This window comes from Saimiri boliviensis, chromosome 16 (genome assembly GCF_048565385.1).
Source record: "Saimiri boliviensis isolate mSaiBol1 chromosome 16, mSaiBol1.pri, whole genome shotgun sequence".
NCBI lineage: Eukaryota > Metazoa > Chordata > Mammalia > Primates > Cebidae > Saimiri > Saimiri boliviensis.
This window is the reverse complement of record NC_133464.1, coordinates 88,341,242-88,356,913: the sequence shown is the minus strand read 5'-3', so window position 1 is coordinate 88,356,913 and position 15,672 is coordinate 88,341,242. Positions and strand designations below refer to the sequence as shown.

Below are 15,672 nucleotides of genomic sequence, written 5' to 3'. Positions count from 1 at the left end.
CAATACTCATAAGCATAGCATATGATTAGGCTAACCATATATCCTGGTTCACCTAAGAAAGCCCATTTTATGCCTGTTATAATAAGTATTTTAAGAGTATCCATGCCCATTTGTCCCAGTTTAGATAAAAAAAGATACAGTTTCCCAAACATGATTAGATATTATTAAAACTATTAAATAATCCTTTTGAGGAGTGATGAAATAATTCAACACCTGGTTAAAACTGACACATACCTTCAACCCAAATATCCCAAATCAGCAAAATCCTACAAATCACTTCCAAGAATATGTGTAAACATTAAAAACTTACATAACTTTTTGTTTTTATTTGCTCACAAAAGTCTAAGTTACAATTATGTACCATGCCAAATACTGAGAAAAATCCTTGGCTTATAAGAAATTATTTTAATAAGTAAAAATATTAACAACCAAAGCTAGTCACAACTAGAACGCTACACATAAGACCACTGCAATATTTGTGATCCATTTTGATTTTCACCAACATGTCCAAACCACTGGGACTGGGCCATCTTTATACCAGAAATAAACCTACCAGCCCAGTAGGTCATGCTTAAATCTGACACCAAATCGTTCAACAAATAATTCTTTAGTTATTTCTGTAAGTTAATGAATAGGCATAAAAATCTGTTGTAAATTGTGTCTTTTGTTAGAATGCTTCAGATGTTTAAACTTAAAAAAAAACAATCTTCTGAAAAGCAACATAAATTACTTATTAGAGCTTTTAAAGCTGTAGAAAAAGGGAGATGGCCATGTGGAAACCACAAAACTGTAACTTTTGCTCTGGAATTTTCAAAAACCATTTCAGAAAATAAATTTGTACCTATTCATTAGTAAATAACAATGGGATGATTCTTCTCTGACAGCATGAATTAATGAAATTTTTTTTTTTTAATAACGGTGCTCTACACGTTCAGAGAAACTTCTCTAGTACTTTTTCTTTTTTCTTTTTTCTTTTTTTGAGACGGAGTTTTGCTCTTGTTACCCAGGCTGGAGTGCAATGGCGCGACCTCGGCTCACCGCAACCTCCGCCTCCTGGGTTCAGGCAATTCTCCTGCCTCAGCCTCCTAAGTAGCTGGGATTGCAGGCATGAGCCCCCATGCCCAGCTAATTTTTTTGTATTTTTAGTAGAGACGGGGTTTCACCATGTTGACCAGGAAGGTCTCGATCTCTTGACCTTGTGATCCACCCTCCTCGGCCTCCCAAAGTGCTGAGATTACAGGCTTGAGCCACCGCGCCCGGCCAACTTCTCTAGTATTTTTTACTGGCTACCGTTTCTGTTTTTGAGTTTGACACATGGCACATCAGGGAAAGTTAGGTTACAAATAAATCAAGAGATTGATAAACAAACAAACAAAACAATAAAATGCCCATGCAGGAGGCAGGAAAAGAGGCTGACTGGTTAAATAACAGGCCAAATTCAACAATACTGATGAAGAGGAGTTAACATTTGAAAGAACAGTGCTTTATACCTCTACTGACTAGAACTGAAAAGATTTTAAAATCCCAGGTATCAGCTGCAGGGCAGTGACACTTTACCAGTTCTTCCCATGACTTTTGCTCTGATTTATAACCATGACTACCAATCAACGTTCTGGACACTAATTTGGATTCCTCAGGAACCTTGGATCTGGTATATGAGATGCTGTGCTCAGTGAGCCTTCTAAAAACACTGGAAAAGAATATATAAATTAATAGATTTGCATTATTCTTCACAAGCTCTATGAGTTTGGTTAACATGAGCCACTTTTCATAGATTCCCTCTAACTCTCAGATTGGCTCTAAATCAGAGGTCAGCAAACGTTTCAGGTAAAGGGCATGATATAAATATTTTTTAGACTTTGCAGGCCATATAGTCTCAATACAGTCCCATATAGTTGCGTTGCAACTACTCAGATCAGTTTTTGCAGGGCAAAGAAGCCATAAACAAAACCAACAAAAAAAGTGCTCCATTATAGTAAAATTTTATTTACAAAAATAGGAAGGATGTGAACTGAGCCTGGTCTATTCTAGTCTGTCAACCCCTCGTCTGGATGAGACAATTAAAATTATTAGAACTATGCATGAAAAATTAATGCATAGTTTGAGATAATACGTCCTGCACATATAGTCTGAAAGCCCAAATCAAGGTTGCCACACCCAAATTCTGCAGGATACTATTCACATAGAATGTTGTCTTATTTAAACCGTGTTCTAAAGATAAAGACGTAACCACATGTAGTGGTAGGCAACTACAGTTCCACTATTCGGGATGCTGAGATGGGAGGATAGCTTCAGGAGGTCAAGACCAGCCTGGGTAACATAGCCAATCAAAAGAAAGAAAAAAAGAAAGAAAGAGGGTGCAGTGGCATGCCTACTGTCCCAGCTACTTGGGAGGCTGAGGCAGAAAGAGTCATTTAAGCCCAGGAGTTTGAGGTTATAGTGTGCTGTGATCACACTTGACAACAGCCACTGACTGCACTCCAGCCTGGGCAACACTGCAAGACACCATCAATAAATAAACAAACTGTGTTCTATATTAATCTTACACCATGTTTAACCACATCAAGCATGCCTTCCACTAACACTCACAGGACCCATGAAAAATTCAACTACTCTCATTTCAATACATGGCCAGTAGTTTTGAATCTTTGCTGACAAAAAGAAATAAGAGAGGTATAGAGATTTTTTTTTTAATGTAGATCCCCTGGTACCAACCTAGACATACCAAATCAAAATATTTGTTGGACTGAATCTCAGAAGCTTTTCCTTAAGTTCCACAAATATACTGCAAGGTTGAAAACTACTGGATTTAGCAAAAAATGTTATCAAAGATCAATGCATGACAATCTACCTGGATCACAGAACAAATCAATTCCTAGTAGTATGATCTAGGAACCCACATTTTTTAAAAGCTCCTTGAGTGTCTATTATGCACATTTGAAAAAACACTGTTCTGCTGGGCACAGTGGAATGTGCTGCTTGTCCCAGCTACTCAGGAGGATGAGGAGGAGAATTGCTTGAGCCCAAGCTGGGCAACATATCAAGATCCCATCTCTAAAAGAAAAAAAAATTATTACACTGTCATTGGAAGAGGCACTAAACTGTTAGCCTCTGCCAACATTCCCTTAATCGTTCTGGCCTCACAGTCCCTCAGATGCTACAATGGAACACCTCTGACAAGTAAAGAATTACAACTGATTCAAACTGTTGCCTTAGCATATAACATACCTTTATTTTCAAGTTTATTACGTGTGTTGAATAAACTGTGTTGAAGTATCCAGGCCTATTCACATCTACTCAAATGGGACCAATATAAGCTTTAATATCAAATCAGGTATGTATTTAGTTAAATGAGGGAAATCTGAAAAGGGTATGAAGAATTATTATTTTATCTTTATTGAAAAAGCAGAGTGGCTCATGCCTATAATCCCAGCACATTGGGAGGCAAAGGTGGGCAGATCATGAGGCCAAGAGATAAAGATCATCCTGGCCAATATGATGAAACCCCATATCTACTAAAAATAAAAAATTAGTTAGGCATGGGGGTACGCGCCTGTAGTCCCAGCTACTCAGGAGGCTGAGGCAGGAGAATTGCCTGAACCCAGGAGGCAGAGGTTGCAGTGAGCCGACATCGCATCACTGCACTTCAGCCTGGCGACAGAGCAAGACTCCCCCTCAAAAAATTTAAAAAAAGAAAAGAAAAAGCAAACATTAATACGTACCATACAAAAAAAATGAAACTTCTCAGATTTTAAAATTAAGTAACATACAATTTAAACATCACCCCAATTTTCCTAACCCAAATTTTTCATAACTACATGATACAATAACTAAAGCTAAATAAAATAGGATGGATGTTTGGATATTTTTATGACATTAACATTTTCCCAAGAAGCAATGTTTACTCCAAGAAACTGCATCAACAAAATACTAAAACTAAGATCTATCATATATTCCAATGCAAATTTTTCCCACAAAAAAAAAAAAAAAAAAAGACTGGTACGTTGTAGCACTTAAGTGTTTAAACTACTGAATCTACAGTTGGTGGAGTAACCTAATGTGAAAACAATCACAAGACAATTATAAAACAATCTCATAAAATGCTCGTTGCTTCCAGAATAACAGCTTTTAATGTGTCCAAAAATCATGCTAAGCAGAAAATTTCCACTTAGAGAAACCTTAATGCAATTAAGACATATTATAAAAATGTATACATTCTTAAGGCAGTTGAATGTTATCCTGTATGAGTGAAAAATATTCTTTAATTTATAGTTACAACAGCAATTATCAAAAAGTTGTCTTCTAAGGAAAATGAAATTGAAGTACTAGCTTATACCCTTGAAACTCTTAAAAATATATTCTCATGTCATAAAATTATGATCAACTTGAAGGATGACAAAAAAAAAAACATGAACAGATATGACAAGTGTTTTCCCCCATTCTTTGTTACATGAAATTATTATTTAAAATATGAAATACATAAATCAATATTTACTTTATAGTTAAAAGCCCCATAACTCTTAGTTGTGTTGGAATATTTCTCTTAGGAAGATCGGAAGGGAGAGGGAGCATCTTAAAACTAAGGAAGAAAATAAACTTTACTCATTACTTGGACAAGCTGAACACTTACCATTTGATTCCTCCCTTTAAACTGAACAGTGAAATAAGAGAAAGCACATAAGAGGGCCTAATTGCAAAGCTTAAAAAAAAAACATACACATACACACACAGCATTAAAATTGTTTAACCATTTTCTCCAAAGACAATTTTCAAAGTAAATGAAGAATAACTGATAGAAAGGCCTCAATGCATTCTTAACATAATGTTTTCCTATTAACACAAAATATTTGAGACAGATAGAGCTTTCATTCATATGCTTTTAGTGCTTGATAAGTTTATAGTAACAAGAAGCATTGTGAAGCTTGGAACCAAATAAAACTGACACCAAAGTAATAAAAATCTTGTGCCAATTCATAAAATTTCTAATCACAAAAAAAGCTAACGCTAATCATTGTTACACAATTATCATACCTCATTTACATACTATTTGAAATATGGATAATCCAAAGGCTAAAAGCATAGTAACTGGTGGTCTAACTACCATAAATGCTAATTTAAAAAAAAAATAAAAAAAAAAATCACAAATATTTCAGCCCAGGTTTCCACAGACTCTATAAAAACATCAGAAAGCAAATATTTTGAGTTATTGTGGGTCACAAATCATTTCTAATATTCTTCTTTTTTGCAATAACCCTTTAAAAACATAAACACCATCAATATATCTGTAGTGGAGTAATAAAAAAACAGGCATTGGTCCCAGACTATAGCTTGTCAACTTATACTCTAGCCAAATTAATTTTATCATGATGCTTCAAGTATGCAATACACACTTTAAAGAAACTACTAGAAAAGAAGGTATATTGTCACGAATCTTTTCTATGAGCATAATCTTGTGAAACAACAGATGATCTATTTCAGAAATGTCAGCTGGAGGCCGAGCACGGTGGCTCAAGCCTGTAATCCCAGCACTTTGGGAGGCCGAGGCGGGTGGAACACGAGGTCAAGAGATCGAGACCATCCTGGTCAACATGGTGAAACCCCGTCTCTACTAAAAATACAAAAAAAAAAAATTAGCTGGGCATGGTGGCACATGCCTGTAATCGCAGCTACTCAGGAGGCTGAGGCAGGAGAATTGCTTGAACCCAGGAGGCGGAGGTTTCGGTGAGCCAAGATCGTGCCATTGCACTCCAGCCTGGGTAACAAGAGCAAAACTCCATCTCAAAAAAAAAAAAAAAAGAAATGTCAGCCGGGCACAGTGGGTCACGCCTGTAATCTCAGCACTTTGGGAGATGGAAGTGGGTAGATCACAAGGTCAGGAGTTCAAGACCAGCTTGGCAAACATACTGAAATCCCATCTCTACTAAAAATACAAATTAGCTGGGCGTGGTGGCGGACACCTGTAATCCCAGCTACTTGGGAGGCTGAGGTAGGACAATCGCTTGAACCCAGAAGGCGGAGGTTGCAATGAGTGGAGATCATGCCATTGCACTCCAGCCTGTACAACAGGAGCGAAACTGTCTCAAAAAAAAAAAAAGAAAAGAAAAGAAAAGAAATCGTTTTAATCTTTTTAATACTCAATTAAATCTTTTTAATACTCAATTAGTATGTTTAAATTTCTAATTCATTTTTTCTCAAAGTTCATTAGATATTTGTATCATTTTGCCCACTATTAAAATAAATTAAACGTGAAAATGTTTTAAAGAAAAAATTTTTAGTAATTCAACTTTAAATTATGAAAATGTTTCCAAATATTTAAGACAGGAAAGCAAAGTTAAAACTGTCTGCTGTCACACCTGTAATCCCAGCACTTTGGGAGGCCAAGGTGAACAGATCACCTGAGGTCAGGAGCTCAATACCAGCCTGGGCAACATGGTGAAACCCCGTCTCTACTAAAAATACAAAAATTAGCCAGGCATAGTGGTGCATATCTATAATCCCAGCTACTCAGGAGGCTGAGGCAGAAGAATCATTTGAACCCGGGGTTGCAGTGAACCAAGACTGCACCACCGCACTCCAACCTGTATGACAGAGCAAAACTCTCTCAAACAAATAAAATAAAATAAATTTTAAGCTGGGCACGGTGGTTCAGGCCTGTAATCCCAGAACTTTGGGAGGCTGAGGCAGGCAGATCATGAGGTCAAGATATCGAGACCATCCTGACCAACAGGGTGAAAACCCATCACTATTAAAAATACAAACATTAAGCCGGGCGCGGTGGCTCAAGCCTGTAATCCCAGCACTTTGGGAGGCTGAGGCGGGTGGATCACGAGGTCGAGAGATCGAGACCATCCTGGTCAACATGGTGAAACCCCGTCTCTACTAAAGATACAAAAAAATTAGCTGGGCATGGTGGCACGTGCCTGTAATCCCAGCTACTCAGGAGGCTGAGGCAGGAGAATTGCCTGAGCCCAGGAGGCGGAGGTTGCGGTGAGCCGAGATCGCGCCATTGCACTCCAGCCTGGGTAACAAGAGCGAAACACCGTCTCAAAAAAAAAAAAAAAAAAAAACAAACAAACATTAGCTGGGCATAGCGGTGCACACCTATAGTCCCAGCCACTTGGGAAACTGAGGCAGGAGAATCACTTGAACCCAGGAGGATGAGGCTGCAGTGAGCAAGACTGCACCACTGCACTCCTGCCTGGTGACAGAGCAAGACTCAAGTCTCAAAACAGAAAAAAATAAAATAAAATAAATGTTAACATTTGAACTAGCCCTGTGTGCCCCGCCATCCTACCCCCAAAGCAAAAACCTGGATCAGGTCAAGTCTTCTGAGCTAGTACCAGTCTGCAGGAAATTCAGGTATAAAGGAACATGTTAAACATCACTACAAGAATGTAATCAGCAAAATCCAGGACACGTATCATTTTGGGTTTCGTTTCTTTCTTTTTTCTTTTTTTTTTTTTTTTTTGCTTATATGGACCAAGTATGGTGGCTCATGCCTATAATCCAAGCACTTTGGGAGGCTGAGGCGAGTGGATCACTTGAGGTCAGGTATTTAAGATCAGCCTGGCCAACATGATGAAACCCCATCTCTACTAAAAATACAGCAATTAGCAGGGCATGGTGGCGGGGACCTGTAATCCAAGCTACTCAGGAGGCTAAGACAGGAGAATTGCTTGAACCTGGGAGGCAGAGGTTGCAGTGAGCCAAGATCACACCACTGCACTCCAGCCTGCACAACAGAGCAAGACTCTGTCTCAAAAAAGAAAAAACAGGCCGGGCGCGGTGGCTCAAGCCTGTAATCCCAGCACTTTGGGAGGCCGAGGCAGGTGGATCACAAGGTCGAGAGATCGAGACCAACCTGGTCAACATAGTGAAACCCCGTCTCTACTAAAAATATAAAAAATTAGCTGGGCATGGTGGCGCGTGCCTATAATCCCAGCTACTCAGGAGGCTGAGGCAGGAGAATTGCCTGAAACCAGGAGGCGGAGGTTGCGGTGAGCCGAGATCGCGCCATTGCACTGCAGCCTGGGTAACAAGAGTGAAACTCCGTTTCAAAAAAAAAAAAAAGAAAAAACAGAGAAGAAAACTGTTAAGTAAAAAATTAAAGACAGGAAGAGGAAACCTATAGACTAAAAGAGCCTGGATATATTAACCAATTCAAAGAAACCAAATGTAAAAAAAAAACATTTAAGACCTGTGCAAATCTGGGCTTTCATTAGTTAAAACGAAAAAACTGACCATTTTTAATATATAATAAAGATATTTAAAAGGAGTCCTCATCTTCTAGAGATACATACTGAAAATAATAAAATTATATGAAGTCAGGTATTTTAAATAAAATAAATTGAGAAATAAATTGGTTATACTTAGGATGAAAAGTGTTATGGTTAGATGATGAGCACATACTAGAATCCTTTTGTACATGTTTGAAATCTTCCAAAATAAAGATGTTTTGATAATAATACATGGTGACAATCAGTCAAGTGGAAATGATGTATATGTCAAGATTTCTAATTTAATAGCATATATTTTTAAAGATCAATTAAAATAATGGAACAAATATAACATCCATTTCATAAAACATAATTATCTTCAGAAACTAATTTTACTTTACCACCCATAAGAGGTTGAGAAAATCACTAATTTAACAAACGTAATAAATTTAGAAAGATTAGAAAATAGACTACTGTATAAACCAAAATCTAAAGAATTCTAAATATACATCATAAACCTAAAAACATAAAATCATTTTAGTTAACTAGTAGTTTACTTACATTTTCCATGTAGTTTGGCTTAAAGCCCTCTTGCTGTCGCCTCAGTTCCTCCTGTTCTCTGTGTCGGATCATTTCTTCCTCACGCCGCCGATGCTCCTCTTCATGTCTGAAAATTTTTTAAATAAAAATTTCAGCACCATGATACATGAGCTGCCATTGGACATTTTATTTCATGTAAAATAAAATCATTTATGCAATCACATTATGCCAAAGCTGTAATAATGACTGGCCATGGCATCCTAAATTTACCTTCCATGTTGCTCCAAGCCTTTAATAAAGCAAATAAGCCAAAGAAATAAAGTAACTTAGCTAAGATAAACCGGAAAAACAAAGTAAAATCATAACTAGGACAGTTATTTGCTTCTATTTTAAAAACTGCTTATATTTTTTAAAAAGCTCAAACATGTACTCTCTCACTATAAAAAGGAAAAAGTCAGCCAAGAGCGGTGGCTCATGCCTGTAATCCCAGCACTTTGGGAGGCCAAACGAGGTGGCTGGATCACGAGATCAGGAGTTCGAGACCAGCCTGCCCAATGCGGTGAAACCCCATCTCTACTAAAAATACAAAAAAAATTAGCTGGGCATGGTGGCAGACCTGTAGTCCCAGCTTCTCCGGGGGCTGAGACAGGAGAATTGTCTGAACCCAGGGAGCAGAGGCTGCAGTGAGCCGAGATGGCGTCACTGCACTCCAGCCTGGGCAACAGAGCAAGATTCCATCACAAAAATAAATAAATAAAAAGGAATAAGTCTCAGCTAGCCATGGTGACTTACACCTTTAATCCCAGCACTTTGGGAGATCAAGGCGGGCAGATCACCTGAGTTAGGGAATTCAAGACCAACCTGGCCAACATGGTGAAACCCCACCTCTACTAAAAATATAAAACTTAGCCAGGTGTTTTATAATCCCAGCTACTTCAGAGGCTGAGGCACAAGAATCACTTGAACTAAAGAGGCAGAAGTTGCAATAAGCTGAGATCACGCCACTGCACTCTAGCCCGGGCAACAGTGAGACACTCTCTCAAAAAAAAAAAAAAAAACGGGCCGGGCACGGTGGCTCAAGCCTGTAATCCCAGCACTCTGGGAGGCCGAGGCGGGTGGATCACGAGGTCGAGAGATCGAGACCATCCTGGTCAACATGGTGAAACCCCGTCTCTACTAAAAATACAAAAAATTAGCTGGGCATGTTGGTGCGTGCCTGTAATCCCAGCTACTCAGGAGGCTGAGGCAGGAGAATTGCCTGACCCCAGGAGGCGGAGGTTGCGGTGAGCCGAGATCGCGCCATTGCACTCCAGCCTGGGTAACAAGGGCGAAACTCCATCTCAAAAAAAAAAAAAAAAAAAAAAAAAAAAGGTAAAAGTGTGAGATGTATTGATCTATCGCTGGCATTGCACGGTTCTTAAAAGCACTCTAAGCATACCTAGAGATAGGCCATCTCAAAAAACCACAATGCCTAAACAAAAATCCCATTTGCAAAAGGAAGCCATACCAATTCCTCTCTCCCCCATTTTCATCAACCCACTAAAAGAAATCCCCTGAAGCAGGTGTTGGCCCACAATCTGTTTTTAGAAATAAGTTTTATAGCATAATCATTTATATTACTGTCTATGGTTACTCTGGGGCTAAAGCAGTGAGGAGTTGAAACAGAAACGATATAACCTGCAAAGCCTGAAATATTTAATATCTAGTTCCAGGAAAAGTTTGCCGACTCCTGCACTACAGGTGTTCAAAGAAAAATCACTACCTACATATAGCAGGATTACAATTAAATCAGTAATTAAGTTATGAATGGGTAAGGGGAAAAAACCTATACAGTAATACTTAAGTTAAACACTCACATTATATTGGCATTTAAACCAGTGCAAATTCAAATATACACAGGTTGAGTTTCCCTAATCCAAAAATCTGAAAGCATTTTTGAATCTTTCTAAATCTGAAATGCTCCAAAATCTGAATTTTTTTTGAGAGAGGGTCTTACTCTATCACTCATGCTGGAGTGCAGTATTCCAATCTCAGCTTGGCTCACCGCAGCCTTGACCTCCCAGGCTCTAGCAACCCTCTAACCTTAGCCTCTCAAGCAGCTGGGACTACAGGCACGCACCACTATGCCCAGCTAATTTTTTGTACTTTTGTAGAGACAAGAGTCTTGCCATGTTGCCCAGGCTGGTCTTAAATTCCTGGGCTCAAGCAGTCTGCCAGCCTCAACCTCCCACAGTGTTGGGATTACAGGCATGATTAAGCCACCACTCTCTGCCTGGAACTTCCTGACAGCCACCACGATATTTAAAAAAAAAACGCTTAACAGGGTATTTCAGATTTCGGATGCTCACCCGGTAAACATAATACAAATACTGAAAATGTGAAAAAAATCCAAATTAATTCTTCTGGTCTTAAACATTTCCCATAACAGATACTTAACGTGTACACCTCTACCAATAAAACTGTAATAGTAATTTAAACAGTGAAGGCTACATAAAGCTAATGCCTCTTTATTAGGTATCATTTTCCAGATTACTCTTATAATGTACTTTTTCTATATTCAGAATTGCAAATTCTCAAATTTCAGGATACTTCGTTCTTGTTTGTTGTACAACACTCCCCCAAAATGTGAGTCCACTAACTAAAACATATGGTGATTTCTTCTACCATCACAGAAAAAAATTAAGGACTTCATGTCAGACAACATGAACAAAAATGTTCCTAAGAGATTTCAAGCAAAATCTGGACTATTTTAAGAGTGTTTTCATGCTCTCTAAAATATAACTCTTATTACAATCCTTAAAAAAAATCGTCAAGTAAATTGGTTAATTCATTTCCTGAATATTAATACATTTCACACATTTTACTGTGAAGAAAATACTTCACATTCATTGGGGTGGGTGGGGATGGGAAGATCCAATAAAGACAAGTATGTTGAAATTGTTTTTCTCATTTTAAAAAGGGTCAATATAATCATACTAATAATACTTACAAAAAGGATCAGTGTACTAATAATATACTAATACTATTTATATGCTCAGTGGGATCTGGGGCACCCCATAATCAACCACATTAATATTTCTGCAGTAAGAAGAAACATTCGCCGGGCGCGGTGGCTCAAGCCTGTAATCCCAGCACTTTGGGAGGCCAAGGCGGGTGGATCACGAGGTCAAAAGATCGAGACCATCCTGATCAACATGGTGAAACCCCATCTCTACTAAAAATACAAAAAATTAGCTGGGCATGGTGGCGCGTGCCTGTAATCCCAGCTACTCAGGAGGCTGAGGCAGGAGAATTGCCTGAACCCAGGAGGCGGAGGTTGCGGTGAGCCGAGATCGCGCCATTGCACTCCAGACTGGGTAACAAGAGCGAAACTCCGTCTCAAAAAAAAAAAGAAGAAGAAACATTCGCACTCTGGAGATAATAAAGGTTTCACATAACAGGAGGTCAGATCAAGCTTTGCCATCAAATAGACTCATGTCAGACTGTCACCTGAATACGGATGCATAGAAACACTTCTAGTCTCAAAGCTTCCAAATTGCAAAGACAATATTGTAGACACAGTGACCTTCTTGGGGGCCAACTTCTACCACATAATTTTTAATGTACAAACCCATTTCTGGTAAACACGAATATATGTACCACTGTGCAGACACATATGTAAACACAGATATATACTGTGGCAATATTTATAAAAGCAAAAAGTTAAGGACATACTAATCAGTTATAAATGGGAGAAAAGGTTCACTGACATCAAGCAACACATCTGGTACAGACGTAGATTTCTATCTACTGGCATTAAAGAATGTCTACAATGCAAGTGTCAAGAAAAAAGGCAAGGAAAAGAATGGTATTCCTATTAATGCTTTTACAAATCATTTTTATGGCCAGACCTGGTGGCTCGCACCTGTAATCCCAGCACTTGCAGAGGCAGAGGCAAAAGCAAAGGTGGGAGGATTGCTTGAGCTCATAAACTTGAGATCAGGCTAGGCAACAGAGTGAGAGCCTCTCTCCACAAAAAAGAGAAATAGGGGCAGGTACAGTGGCTCATGTTTGTAATCCTAGCACTTTGGGAGGCCGAGATGGGCAGATCACTTGGGTCAGGAGTTCAAGACCAGCCTGGCCCATATGGTGAAATCCTGTCTCTACTAAAAAGACAAAAATGAGTTGGGCGTGGTGGCACCTGTAATCCCCGCACCTCAGGAGGCTTAGACAAGATAATTGCTTAAACCCATGAGGCAGAGGTTGCAGTGAGCCGAGACTGAGCCAATGCACTCCAGCCTCAGCAACAGAGCAAGACTCCATCTCAAAAAACAACAATAAAAAAGATTAGCCAGGCCTAGTGGCACACACTTGTAGTCCCTGCTACTAGAAAGGCTAAGGTGGGAAGATCACTTCAGCCCCGGAAGTTGAGACAGCAGGGAGCCGTGATCACATCACTGCACTCCGTTCTAGGTGACAAAGTGAGATTCTGTCTAAAAAATAAAATAAAAATCATTTTTATAACCATAGCAAAGGGTATTAAAAAGTCTATACACCACACTGGAAATGATTAGGGGAAGAGAAGCATTGCCCTTGTGATTATGCCACACAGATGACCCTATAATCTAAATTTAATAACAGCATATAGACATATTCCTATTGTCCATATGTTGGCCTTTGAGTATTTCTACTCCACAAGATGACCACCTTTATAATTACATAAATTACCTCTCCAGGTCAAGGATTACTTCCTAGGTTATATTCACAAATGGAACTACTAAAAAGAGGAGAACTAATAATTTTGACAAATTTTAACATCCTTCACATTACATTTAATTGAAAAGTAATAAAATTTCAATTTTACAATCTGTTTTGAGGCCCATTAATTATTTTCAGGTCTCAAATATTTTTGCAGGATTCTGCAAAGTGCCTAGTGGATAAAACCTCCTTGTTGTTCTTGTTTGGCACTATGGCTCCACGTCCATCACAGAGCCCAAGAGATCAGAAGGGCTTTACAATAATTTGCTGAATGACTTAAGAAAGGAAGTAGAGGCCAGGCGCAGTGGCTCATGCTTGTAATCCCAGCACTTTGGGAGGCCAAGTCAGGAGGATCACCTGAGGTCAGGAGTTTGAGACCAGCCTGGCAAACACAGTTAGGGTTAGGGTAAAACCCTGTCTCTATTAAAAATACAAAAATTAACCAGGTGTGGTGGCAAGCACCTGTAATCCCAGCTACTTGGGAGGCTGAGACAGGAAAATCACTTGAACCCAGGAGGCAGAGGTTGCAGTGAGGCAAGATCACACCACTGCACTCCAGCTTTGGTGACAAAGCAAGACTGCATCTAGGAAAAAAAAAAATCAGCCAGGCATGGTGGTGGTGGCCTGTAATCCAAGCTACTCAGGAGGCTGAGGCAGGAGAATCACCTGAACCCAGGAGGTGGAGGCTACAGTGAGCCAAGATTACGTCACTGCACTCCAGCCTGTGCCAACAAAGCAAGACTCCATCTCAGAAAAAAAAAGAAAGGAAGTAGGGGCGGGCACTGTGACTTCATCTCAAAAAAAGAAAAGGAAGTGGGGCCGAGCACAGTGGCTCACACCTGTAATCCCAACACTTTGGGAGGGCAAGGCAGGCAGATCATCTGAGGTCAAGAGTTCAAGACCAGGTTGGCCAACATGGTAAAACCCTGTCTCTACTAAAAACACAAAAATTAGCCAGGTGTGGTAATAGGCTCCTGTAATCCCAGCTACTCAGGAGCCTGAGGCAGGAAAATCACTTGCACTCTAGAGGTGGTGGAGGTTGTAGTGAACCAAGATCGCACCACTGCACTCTAGCCTGGATGATAAGAATGAAATTCCAGCCGGGCGCAGTGGCTCAAGCCTGTAATCCCAGCACTTTGGGAGGCCGAGGCGGGTGGATCACGAGGTCGAGAGATCGAGACCATCCTGGTCAACATGGTGAAACCCCGTCTCTACTAAAAGTGCAAAAAATTAGCTGGGCATGGTGGCACGTGCCTGTAATCCCAGCTACTCAGGAGGCTGAGGCAGGAGAATTGCCTGAGCCCAGGAGGCGGAGGTTGCGGTGAGCCGAGATCGCGCCATTGCACTCCAGCCTGGGTAACAAGGGCAAAACTCCGTCTCAAAAAAAAAAAAAAAAAAAAAAAAAGAATGAAATTCCATCTCAAAAAAAAAAAAAAAAGGAAGTGGGCAGGTGAGTAAACGGGTGGAAAGAGAAAGAATGCAAAAATAAGTGAATGAACAAAACAAAGGAAAAACTTCTAAATGGTCAAGTCACAGGCTGAACCAGTCCATGCATCCTTCGGTACTGCCACAGCCTCTGAAGAATTAAGTGACCTACGAAAAACTAAATAATTTATTTGTAGCACTGAAAGTAAAACCAGAAACTAGTGTACTTCAAATAAATTTCTCTCAAAATATACTGTGCCAGGCCAATTATTCTATCTTCCAACTAAAGTAAAACACAAAGGCAGAGTCAGATTATTTGTCTGGTTAACGATTAACGCTGTCTTACTTGGTAGCAGTCTCAGCCAGGTAAATCTCTTCAGTTTAATTGTGACCATTTTCTTTTTTTTTTTTTTTTTTTTTGAGACGGAGTTTCGCTCTTGTTGCCCAGGCTGGAGTGCAATGGCGCGATCTCGGCTCACCGCAACCTCCGCCTCCTGGGTTCAGGCAATTCTCCTGCCTCAGCCTCCTGAGTAGCTGGGATTACAGGCACACGCCACCATGCCCAGCTAATTTTTAGTATTTTTAGTAGAGACGGGGTTTCACCATGTTGACCAGGATGGTCTCGATCTCTCGACCTCATGATCCACCCGCCTCGGCCTCCCAAAGTGCTGGGATTACAGGCTTGAGCCACCGCGCCCGGCCAATTGTGACCATTTTCTTCATTTGCTCCCTCTTGCAAATATGGGATACATAT

General features: G+C 39.8%; 1 protein-coding gene across 4 annotated transcripts in view; it reads right to left on the bottom strand.

The window, feature by feature from the left end:
• The window catches only part of PSPC1 (paraspeckle component 1), a 115,689-nt gene that overhangs the window by 47,247 nt on the left and 52,770 nt on the right, over nucleotides 1-15,672 (bottom strand). For all 4 annotated transcript variants that reach the window (XR_012514460.1, XR_012514461.1, XM_039473393.2 and 1 more), the window contains exon 6: nucleotides 8,778-8,883. Coding sequence is in view for 2 of the 4 variants with exons in the window: in XM_039473393.2 (XP_039329327.1) it covers nucleotides 8,778-8,883 (106 nt within the window). In the remaining 2 variants the exon portion in view is untranslated. The remainder of the gene's footprint in view (nucleotides 1-8,777; nucleotides 8,884-15,672) is intronic.